This window comes from Anser anser, assembly GCF_964211835.1.
Source record: "Anser anser genome assembly, chromosome: Z".
Lineage (NCBI taxonomy): Eukaryota > Metazoa > Chordata > Aves > Anseriformes > Anatidae > Anser > Anser anser.
Genome location: NC_139723.1, coordinates 18,258,182 through 18,269,181, shown reverse-complemented (window position 1 = coordinate 18,269,181; position 11,000 = coordinate 18,258,182). Strand labels below are relative to the sequence as shown.

At 40.8% G+C, this 11,000-nt stretch overlaps 1 protein-coding gene across 3 annotated transcripts; it reads right to left on the bottom strand.

The window, feature by feature from the left end:
• Nucleotides 1-2,526: 2,526 nt before the first annotated feature.
• On the bottom strand, nucleotides 2,527-9,570 carry ARL14EPL (ARF like GTPase 14 effector protein like). 3 transcript variants are annotated; one of them, XM_083818238.1, is made up of 4 exons: nucleotides 5,020-9,570; nucleotides 4,494-4,613; nucleotides 2,930-3,069; nucleotides 2,527-2,753 (listed from the first exon to the last, which is right to left on the bottom strand). In XM_083818238.1, exons 2-4 carry the CDS (start codon nucleotides 4,602-4,604, stop codon nucleotides 2,531-2,533), a joined length of 474 nt encoding a protein of 157 aa, XP_083674364.1. In that variant the 5' UTR covers nucleotides 4,605-4,613; nucleotides 5,020-9,570; the 3' UTR covers nucleotides 2,527-2,530. The 3 variants fall into 3 exon arrangements, with proteins under 3 accessions (XP_083674364.1, XP_083674363.1, XP_083674362.1); XM_083818237.1 differs by having other exon boundaries at nucleotides 4,494-8,202; nucleotides 8,995-9,570; XM_083818236.1 differs by having other exon boundaries at nucleotides 4,494-9,570.
• Nucleotides 9,571-11,000: the final 1,430 nt, after the last annotated feature.

The window sequence follows — 11,000 nt, the reverse complement described above, 5'->3', positions numbered from 1 at the left end:
CTGTGGGTGCACCAGGAGCTGGGAGGGGACACAGCCAGGACAGCTGGCCCAAATGGACCACAGGGATGTCCCGTGCCACCTGGTGTCATGGTCAGCAATAAAACTGGGGTAAAGAAGGAGGAACGGGGGACATGTGGAGTGATGGCGTTTTTCTACCCAAGGAACTGCTATGTGTGATGGGCCCTGCTCTCTGGCAGTGGCTGACACCTGCCTGCTGATGGGAAGCAGTGATTGGATTCCTTGGTTTGCTTCATTTGCACGGCTTCTGCTATACCTGTTGAACTGGCTTTGTCTCAACCCATGAGTTTTTTTCACATTTACCTTTCTAGTTGTCTTCCTCCATGCCATTGGGTGGGAGTGAGCAAGTGGCTGCGTGGAGCTCAGCTGCATGCCAGGGCTAAATCACAACAGTGACACAGGTCTTTCTCTCCTCCTCCCTTCCTCCCTTCCTTCCTCCCTTTCTTCCTTCCTTATCCTCCCTGTGGCTGAATGTCCTAATAGTGGTTATATTTGTTCACAATCAGCTGTCCACTTGAAAATAGGGGAAAAGTTAGTAGGGCCATTCCTTGCAACAATATGGAGTCACTCCCAAACCTCAGCAGAGGTGCCTCTGCAACTTTCTCTTATTTTCATTATCCTTGTCTTGGCTCTCACTTCTGTTTTTTGCAGGTTTTTGTTCTTGTTTTTGTGTTTGTTTGTTTTTTTTTCCAATATTTTCAAGCTTGCATTGAATGTGTTAGTGACAGTGTTCTCACCTTTTGCATTCGACCATGATTCTGATGGAGTGTGAAAAACATAAAGCAACACTAATTAATTTAATAACAGGATTCTGAATACTTACATGTGGGGTTTAATCAAATTACACATATAATTTAAAATGTAACTTTACCACAGGAATTCACTTGAGAAACATTTTGTTTTGTTTTGCCTCTAACTGGAAAGAGTTAAAAGCTCATTCAAATTTGTCCACATTGTTCTAAAGAAAGTTTGACATCTTCATGTCATCTTTATGTTCTTCAGCTGCTTCTTCTGTCAAGTTCAGAAGGACTTTGTGGCACACCTAGAACAAGAAACCATTGACATACCTGAATATATTGGCAAGATTTCCACTTACCATAAAGGAATATAGTTCAGAGGTAGTCATGGACTTCTTGGACTCCTAGTATAGCTCAAAGGATACTTTGGGACCAGGGAGGTATCTGAGGTAACAGGATCAGATTTGAGTGCCAAATATAGAGTGTTTTAACCACCATAGCAGATATAACTATTAAGTAAGTTTCTTGGTACTGTGGTTTTTTATGCTACAAGCTTAAGTATTAAAGTGTCATTATCTGCAAGGGACAAAAAATCTTTCTGAGGTATCAACTCAGAAGTAGGCTCTGATGTTAAGGTATTTTTGGAGTATGATCCAGGAATTTTCTTCTACATGGAGATACCTGTATCTTGGAGCAGGAGGCCTCTGTCCACAGACCAGGAGGCCTCTGTCCACAGACAACAGCCTCTTTTAGGGAAGAAAGATGTTACCAAATCCAAAATTTAGAGAGCAGCTTCAGGAAAAACAAGCAGTGGGCCCAGAGAATGATTCCCCCACCTAACAGTATGCAATTTGAGATGGCCTGGGGCAACCTGCATCATTCAAGATCCTCACTCCTTAAGTGAGGGATCCTCACTCCTTAAAAATGGTGAAAGAGACCCTGAGTGCCCATTATGAATGAGAATAGCTACCTCCTCAGAAGACAGGGTGTCTGTTGTGGTATTTGAAATCTGTAATGTCTTGTAGCAAGGAGAAGACTCCTGGAACTGAAGAGACTTTTTCTGCCCAGAGGCAAAAATATCTAATCCATTTACTTCCAGTGTGAGCTATAATTAACGACTGATCGAGGAGAGTGCACCATATGCTGGTGAGGGGAAAAAAATGCTGACCAAACATGTTGGTTTCAGTCTTGTAGCCTGGACACAGCAAGAAACAGCTGCAAAGTAGTTTCCACTCTCCTCCTCTTTGTATACTGGTTGACACAGTATATATATATTATGACACATAACTGGGTGACCTAGTTTTAGAAGACAGTGTTAGCTCAAATAACTCCCACTTCATCTATACAAGACATGAATGCATCAGAAGGGAAAGGCACCTGGATAAGTGTTCACAAAAGGATGTGTCATGTGTCTGAGTAAATGCACAAGCAGAGAGATCGGCAAGAAAAAAAAATGGTTACAAGAAATGTTGTTCTGCTCCCCAGGGTAAGAAAATTGTCTGCCCACAGCAGTCCACACACCTTCATTTTAAGAAAGTCAGGATTCAGAAAGAACTCGCTAGGTGCCTCAGTAAAGCTCACATGGCTGTGGAATAATGAAATGCATATCTTTATTTAATGCAAAAGGTTAAAGTATGATGGGTAGGCAGCAATAAAGAAGCACAAACACCACTGCCAGATATTTCACTAGAGACAGTTCAAAAAGTCAAGATATACTTTAATAGAATGTGAAGAAATGAGAACTTTGCTCAGGCACAAAAGCTATCAGAACAAAATCAGTCATTGATAAAAAATGGGAAAGCACTGATCACATTCCCAGCTTCAGTCTCAATTGTATCATACACCCATTTCCTATTGCAGCGACATTCTGGTCCACATTTATTTGAATTGCATTTGGGGCAAGGATAGAAGCAACCCAGGCAGTTCTTCTCCAGGCAGTCACACAAATCGATGTTATTACAAAGGAGCCGGCCATGTTTGTCATACTTCTTCATAATTCTGCAACAGCAAAGAAAAAGTAATTATTAGAGACTGCTTGTTTTCCCAGAACTGCTTTCATGTGTAATAAGAAATCTCTCTGAAAAATATTAATGCTTTTATTAATTCCATTTATATTCAGTAAACAGCATGCTAGCTGTTTTTAAAAGAAAAATATGTAATAAATTATATCTTACTTGGGCTTATAAAAAAAATCTTGTTTCATCTGTGACATGCGTGCTTTTTTTTTCTGCTCTCTAGTTTCAGGATTGAAGTCAGCTACCTGAGGTCCTGGATTTTGAAAAGCTAAGCATTTTAGTTGTCTCTCAATTTGTTGCTAAGAAAAACAAACAAGAGCAAAGTTACAAAAATTTTTGTAGGTAGTACAAACATTTACTAGTTACCAAATGCCCTCACTGTCTTCCAAATGACAATAAAAGTATTCTTGATAACTCAAAAAAACACAGGTAGGAAGGTGAGGCAAAAAACATAAATTAAGATAACATTGTTTTAAATCTTTGCTTGTCTAGCTGTTAATTGATTATTCCATTGACTGAATGTAGAACCTAACAGGAAAGGGAACAGTCAGGACTGAATAGAGATTCTTGCTCAGGTACAGTGCCATGGTTTGAAAGTTGTCTTGTGGGAGGCAGAAATCACATATTTTTTCTTCAACTTCATCGATTATGTAAAAACAAGTAGTATAATTATAAATATCTCAACTGGATTAGCCCTTATCTTCACTGAGGTGCCTATAACTGCTTTGTTCAAACAGTCTGGGGGCAAGGGAAATGTGTGGATGAGCAGCTAGTGCAGGAAGAAAGCATTTGGCAAGTGACTAAGAGAAAAGCACACACAAAAGTAAAGAAGCTAAACTAAACACCTTTAGTAGAGACACATTTTCTGAGATATAGGAGGGAGTATTTTCTTGAATGTTTTATGGAATTCAGGTTCGCACTTATCTAAAACTGCTGAATAGTTCTGGAGGTTAAAACTTCAACTGTTTCCAGTGATTCCACATAGCCCACGTATGTTGACAGTCATTTCTAAAGTCATCACAGACGTGGGCTTTGTGTCAGTTTCTCTTTAGACAATGACTGTGGACATTATATATTCAGTTATAATTCATTATGCACTGGCATAAATGTACATACAAATTGATATTCTATCTTAAAAATGGAGGTGAGTTGCCACCCCTTGGTTTTGTGGAGGGTGTTGATCCTTTCAGAATCCACAGTGATTTTCACAGTCAGCTGAGTTCCTTCATCGTTTCTCATGGAGAAAATAGTGGCAGTTCAGTCCAATCTACTGATTTAGAAATATACATGCACTTGAATGCACTTATTTACTACAGGTCATTGGTGCTGTGCATCTTCAGTTGAATTCTCGTGAAAACCAACTGGGCAATCTCATGCACCTACATTGTTCATACATTTCTGCTTTGGAGTGTGGGGTAGATTTTTGGTGCAGAAGATATATTCCAGTATCATCATGGCCTGCAATCATAAAGAATGTGATTTCAAGTTGGAAACAAATCATAAGCTATCCCTCTAAGAATACTTTTTTTTTTCTTTCACATTTACTTAGAGCTCTGAAGTACTCCTAGCCCTCTACCTTACTGCCCTGAAAACTTGACTATTTTACTGTTATTGTTACTGATATTTTCCTAGTGAGTCCAGCTTTTTATTTTTATAATCGTGGAAGAAATTGAAGGCAAATGGCAAGGATCTTGACAACAAAATGGGACTAGAGAAATCATACCAATTGTTTTTGGGTTATTGTGGAGTCCTTAGCAGGAGAGACATTTCCTTCTGCAGATGTTTCCTGGCCAGAGTTGCTTTTCTTGTCATTTGCTTCCATGTGATCACTCATTTGATTACTCTTATGAAATACATACATACATGTTAGACATGTACAAAAGTGTGAGAATCTCAGAATTCTAAGTGAACATTTTAAGGTTAGTAGGTGATATCCACGTTAGACTTTTATGTGTTATTAACCAACGCCAAACACATAACAAAATGCGGCTCAGTATCAGCCCCGATTTTAAAACTGCTTTAAAATAATATAATATAGAGCTGTATCACCAAAGCCATTCTATTATTCATCATTAAGCAAAACTCAAAGAAATTCTGTCCTCTCTGAATCTACTACTAACTGCACATCACCGCGTTGTCACCTTTAATGTAAAAGTGAGGAGCGGTATTCTCACTGAAAGCACACAAGCCATCCGTGGTGTCCAGTGGAGTTGAAGTCAACAGAAGGTACGAGCAGTCGTTTTGCTTACCAGAAGGTGACACTGTTGTTCTAGCTGCAGTTCTTTTTGTAATGCTCCAAAAATGAGCGGGCGGGCTGATTGGAGTGGGGAGGGTGTTTCTGAAGGCTTTCAGCTGATTATCTAGAGGAAAACTTCTTGACATTTATATCTCAGCCATTAGATTTGCAAGAGATTTTACTTATAAATAAAGCCTAATAATAATAATAACTAATAATAGTAATAATACCTAGCTTTTTAGGTTTAAAGGAAAAAAAGTGCATCACTCAGTCTGCCAACAAAGCACCCACAAGGACTATGGGTTCTGTGAGTCTGCCTTGCAAACGCCATCCATCTCCTTCCTCCCTCTCACACAGAAACGGTGGTGACAACTGTTCAGGATGGATGTTAACTACTTCTTTTTACCCAGTTTATGAAGCCACTTGCTTACAGCTTGCTACAATGTATGTAACTCGAGTGCCTCTGCATTAACCACAGGCAGCACCAAGAGTATTTAACCTTCTTTTTGGAGTTCCTCTAACCCTTCCCCAGGTGCTACCCAGTCACTCCCATTGCCTCTGCCAATTAGCACAGGGGTCTTTGCCAGGTTACCCTGCGCATTAGGATTGTTGCCCAAGCCCTGCTCCAGAGATCTTTGCTTAACCATTACCAAAGGGCCAGCATCTCTCTGTGGGAAGCAGGAGAGGAGTCCAGGATTTTAGTACCTCTCGACAGCCAAAGTAGGATTAGCAATAAGAAAGAAGTGAGCTTGTAGTAGCAGGAGGTGACACTTTCTTTGAGAGGCAAAAGAACAGCCTTCAAACTGTTTCAGAGAGGGTTTCCCTTTAACTTATTCAGTGACACTCTTCACAACAGGATGCTCTGGATCAAGTTTCAGTCACGGCACTCGGGTATCTTTACAGGCTTAGAAAAGAAAAGCTATTAACAGGCAACTTGCATTTGCTATATGGGAGAGCCTTCTTCCCTGGAAATTTGCTAGGGATCCACAAATAAAACAAGATTGAAGGCCATCGCTCCACAGAAAGTGAACACTGGTCTTCGTTTGCACTCATCCTGGAGTCCTGATAAGGATTTTCTTCCTATATCCAATCTTATGTCCAACCATGCACTTAACATTGTCAAAGCACTTTGTCAGTATGCATGAGCATCATCCTTGTCTGCTTTATTATGCTGTGGAGGGGTCAGGAGCAGGACAGCCATCAGCACTTACCACTGTAAGCATGCAGAATTCCCCAGTGTCTTTCGGTGTTGTAAATACTTGACCCCTTCAGAAACTAGGTCCTAGCATTTATCTGGAGCCAAATATCCCATATCAGAAGCCACTTCTAAAATCTTGGCAGAAAAGGAACAAGGCCATGTCTTTTTCCAAACAATGTACTTCAAATACCCTCACAGCTGCTCAGTGAATATATTCTGCAGAGAAAATGTAGCACATATCTGTCTCCACATAATTGTAAATATAAAGTGTTAAATTTTAATCTCCAGGAAAGACACTAAGGGACTAGGAAACTGTGCAAGATTTAGAAACTGGTGAGGCCCACAGGACTCATTTTCCTCCAGATCATGTCCTGACAGGAGGGAAAGGATGGGGAAAAGAGGGAGACTATGAAACTCAGACATCCACTCTCAAGTCTGCAAAACCTTATTATCCAGAGGAAGGGATTGTTTTTCCTGAAGCACTGTTTATCCATCTAATGTGAGGAAGATTTTGGTCTACTGTGTCTGGCTGTAGTGATAATCCAGGGACAATGCATTCAACTCTAGTCATTTTCATTCAGATTTCAACTCTGATGTCTTTAGAGGAAAGCCACTAGTTGCACTTTTCCTCCCCCAGACACTCTGCTCTCCAAAATCTCTTGAACAGAACAAGGTCTTCCTGGGGGTGATCATCCACATCTCCAAATACCACTGTGACTGCAGCATATGGCTGAGAAATGGCAATTTCAACACAGATTCTTGGCACAGCTAAAAGCAAAGCTAAAAGCAGATTAGGGGAGGAAGAAAATCAGAGGCTGTGTTATATTAAAAGAGACTTGGTCTTATCCAAGTGACAGATGTTTCTGTTTAGAGAACAGTTTCAGAAGATGTTGGGATTTGGAAGGAACTGCATTTGTTTATGATTTTCATAAGGAAAATATTTTCCTGTATTGCTCTTTCAAGGGTTTAATATTCCTATTTATGATCCTTGCAGATTGCACTGTCTAAATATTTCAGCTGGTGAAATGTGATGACCACCATTCCAGATACCTCAGCAGCCTACAGCTAGTATCTCTGCAGGGCTTGCCAGAGTGAATGCACATTGCTTTCAAGCTGCATTTTTTCACTCCAGGGAGCCTATGGCTTGGATCTGTAACCATGTTCCTCACCTTCACCAGGGCGAAACAAAGTGCTGTCCCCACGGCCCAACCCTATACCCACATGGACTAGACTGAGACATTTCAATGGTCACATCTTCTTCATAAGGTAGTTCTGCAGAGATGTCTGTGGTCTGAGACCAGCAGTCAGGTTTGTGGTACATTTTCATATGCATCTTGAAATCTCTATAGGAAATCTGGTAACAGCCTAATTAAGGATGAGAATAAATTCATCTTCCTCAGAATCAGCTGTGGGCTGAGCTGCCCTGATGTGGCAAGGCCACTTACCAACTAGGGTACACCTTCCCTCATACCCCCAAATGTGCATCTGTGTTCAGAAGATGGCCTTTAAGGCAGCAAGGAAACGTAGACCAGATGAAGAAATAGGTCTCATCACCTGCAGCTCAGCAAGAGTTTGCTCTGGCGGTGACAGAGATTGCTCTGTGGTGACAGAGTGGCCCATTCTGTGACAAGAGTCTGGTGGAGCAAATCCCACCCTCTCCCAGTAAAATAAAACTAATCGTCATGAGTTTTCCCTTCCAGTCCAAGAACCTTTCAGCCATACATAGAAGTGGTCCTTTAACAGAACCCTAAGAGAGAATTTAAAAATCATGTGCACCTGCAGGTGATCATGCAATAGGCAGAAGAGATCTGCCAGACTCACCTTCTGAAAAACTGTAGTTCTGAAGAGGATATGCTCAGTTCAGAGTAGACCACAAGAGAGAAAGGAGCTTCTCCAGAATCTTATGTTGTATTTACCAGAGAAGGAGGCTGTCACAGCACAGGTTTCCTGCTGCACAATTCCTCTGACAGTGAGAGTATGACGTCAACCCCACAGTGACTGAAACAGAAGACAAATAATCAAAATAACGTTCCCCAGAGAAGCAGACTGAAGACAGTGCCAGGTAACTATCTTAAAGAACCTCACACTTCCTGTCTCATTAATTATGGCTTTTAAGTAGTACTTCTCGCAAAGAGTGGAAGTAGAGAAACAATAAAAACTGGAATGAGAGTCCTCATGTGTTACTTCCATCTGTTGTATCTTCACAGAGCAAATGTATAAGCTTTTTATCTTAAAGAATGACTAAATGACAAAACTGTAATAACCACTGCATTTTACAAAAATTGAGATTTCTTTTTCAGGACAAGGATGCAGCAAAGCAATATTGTACCACATACCTTTTAGACAAAATGTTTGGATTCTGTTGCCATCTCCAATAGTCAAAAGTCACCAAATAAATATGCTCCATAATAGCTACACTGACATCACAACCTCACAGTTCAGCTTGCTGCCTTTCACGATTGTTTATTTTCCCAGTGGAGACAATTCAGGCTCCTCCTGTTACCTCCAGATACCAATTGCCAGCATGCCACAATCATTGATGGCTTTCATTGCTCTTCCCTAGAACGTTACTAAAACCTAAAGAACATCCAAAGCTGTCAAGTCTTATAAATTCTCCTGTTGTGCTTAGACAAATAGTCCAGAATGTCCTTTTAACTTCATCAGCTGCATCCATCCATTCTCTGAGGCATTTCACAACCCAGTCTGAGGGCAAGTAAATTTATTATTTAATATTTTCTTTTCTTTCACTCCAAACACTTTTAAAACCAAAAAAACATTGTAGCAGCATACCTTAGCTGGGTGATTTAAATGATACTACACATACACTTGTTTTGTTTCACAGACTGTTTTCCTTGTCCTGAAAAATAAAACAGAAATCCCTCAGGGGAAAAGAAAAATCAAAACCTCCAAGGTACTCCTGCAACAACAAGAAACAAACAAAAAAATACCACCTGTTTTATTTTCCTGCATATTTTTCAGTATTGTTCTGATTTCTCCATATAATGCAGAAAAGAGGAATTAATATCTCTACAAACTCAAAATGTATTATTAAACCACCCTATGTTTAATAACTCATTTTCTTCAGTTTGGTGTCCTCCTAATACTTATACATCTGTATGAACTTCTGAACTTTCTTTTTGTTCATGAGTTACCAAGTTTTTGTTTGTTTGTCTGTTTGTTTTTTAATCATGGCAGATAATAACTAGCAGCCTGAAATCTACTCAGAATAGTTTGGTACTGAGTGTGTTAGGCTATGAGTGAGGGTATACACATACATTAAAGCTTTTGGTGACATTTAGAGGGATGATACTGGTGGCAAAACTCCCAGTGGTTCCTACAGAGCCAAGTCTTCCCCTCTATGAGCAAGTGACTGCAAATATGCATTGGGAGATGTGACGCAAATATCCCTATTATTTGAAGGAGGGGAAGGGAGGGGAGGGCAGGGGAGGGGAGGCGAGGGGAGGGGAGGCGAGGGGAGGGCAGGGGAGGGAACCAATTACAGATATCCAAATACATTAAATTTCTTATATGCTTCCTGACCATTGTCCGTCCAATGTTAAGTAGGTTGCTTTGCAACAGATTCATTCTTCGTATAGCACTAACAGCTACTGGATGACACTTATCTGATGTGTTACAAAGTCCTCCAAAAGTGCAGTCACTAGCTCAGCTCTTTCTTTTTGTTGGGGACCCATGACCTATGCCAGATAGTCAGGGCTACTTCACTGAGAGCAGACACCAGGTTTACTGCACTAGACTCAGTCTGAAGACATCCACTGTTTATTTCCTTTACATTCTGGGATATCTGTCTGTTGTGGTTTAAACCTGGCAGGCAGCCAAGCCCCGCACAGCCACCCGCTAACTCCCCCAACAGTGGTATGGGGGAGAGAATTGAAAAGGTAGAAGTGAGAAAAATCATGGGTTGAGGTAAAGACAGCTGAATAGGTAAATCAGAAGCAGCACATGCAAGTAAGTCAAAGCAAGGAATTCATTCAGTGTTCAGCCACTTCCAGGAAAGCAGGGTTCACCATACCTAACAGTTTCTTGGGAAGACAAATACCATCACTCTAAACATCCCCTCTTTCCTCCTTCTTTACCCTCAGTTTTATTGCTGACCATGATGTCATGTACTATGGGGCATCCCTTTGGTCAGCTGGGGTCAGCCCTGTTCTATCCCAGGTCCTTGTGCACCCCCAGCCTCCTTACTGGCAGGGCAGCATAAGAAGCTGAAAAGCCTTTGGCTGTGTGCAAGCACTGCTCAGCAAGGGCTGAAACATTGGTGTGTTATCAGCAGTGTTTTGGTTCCAAATCTAAAACACAGCACCATACTTACTGGCTGATATATAAACAGATTTCTGTTTCATCACCCAAAAGATAAGAGTAGTATGCAAGTATCTCAGTGGCCAGGCCAACACTGGACAGGCTTTATTCTGCAGGCAAACTGAATTATTCATTTCACTGTCAGCTTTCCTCAGTGCAAATTTCCTCCACCATTAAACGGCAATAAAAAATTTGCAACTGATTGGAAACAGATTGCTGCTGGTAGTTTTTCAGAACGGCATCAGATAAGCAGACTGAATACTGCCTCTGCTGGTATTTCTCATGCACCTGAGTGCATCTGTATCCTGAAGCTAGCAGGAAAGGGGAAGCTGGAAAGGAGAAACTGGATTTAAAAGCATTAAAAATGAGTGTGTAATGACCTTACCCTTTTTGTAAATAGTTTCTTGGAGCTCTGTGGTTTCATTGTTTAAATGTAATTACAGGTGAGGAGTTCAGTGGGGAAAAAAGAGAAAAAAAAA

What these genes read in the sequence shown, in the direction of transcription:
- ARL14EPL (XM_083818236.1), bottom strand. Translation starts at nt 4,631, where the DNA reads ATGTATGTATTTCATAAGAGTAATCAAATGAGTGATCACATGGAAGCA. An exon ending in CAATAACCCAAAAACAATTG is followed by an intron (nt 3,070 to 4,493) that starts GTATGATTTCTC and finishes TGTTTTTCTTAG; the next exon opens with CAACAAATTGAGAGACAACT. An exon ending in GATTTTTTTTATAAGCCCAA is followed by an intron (nt 2,754 to 2,929) that starts GTAAGATATAAT and finishes TTGCTGTTGCAG; the next exon opens with AATTATGAAGAAGTATGACA.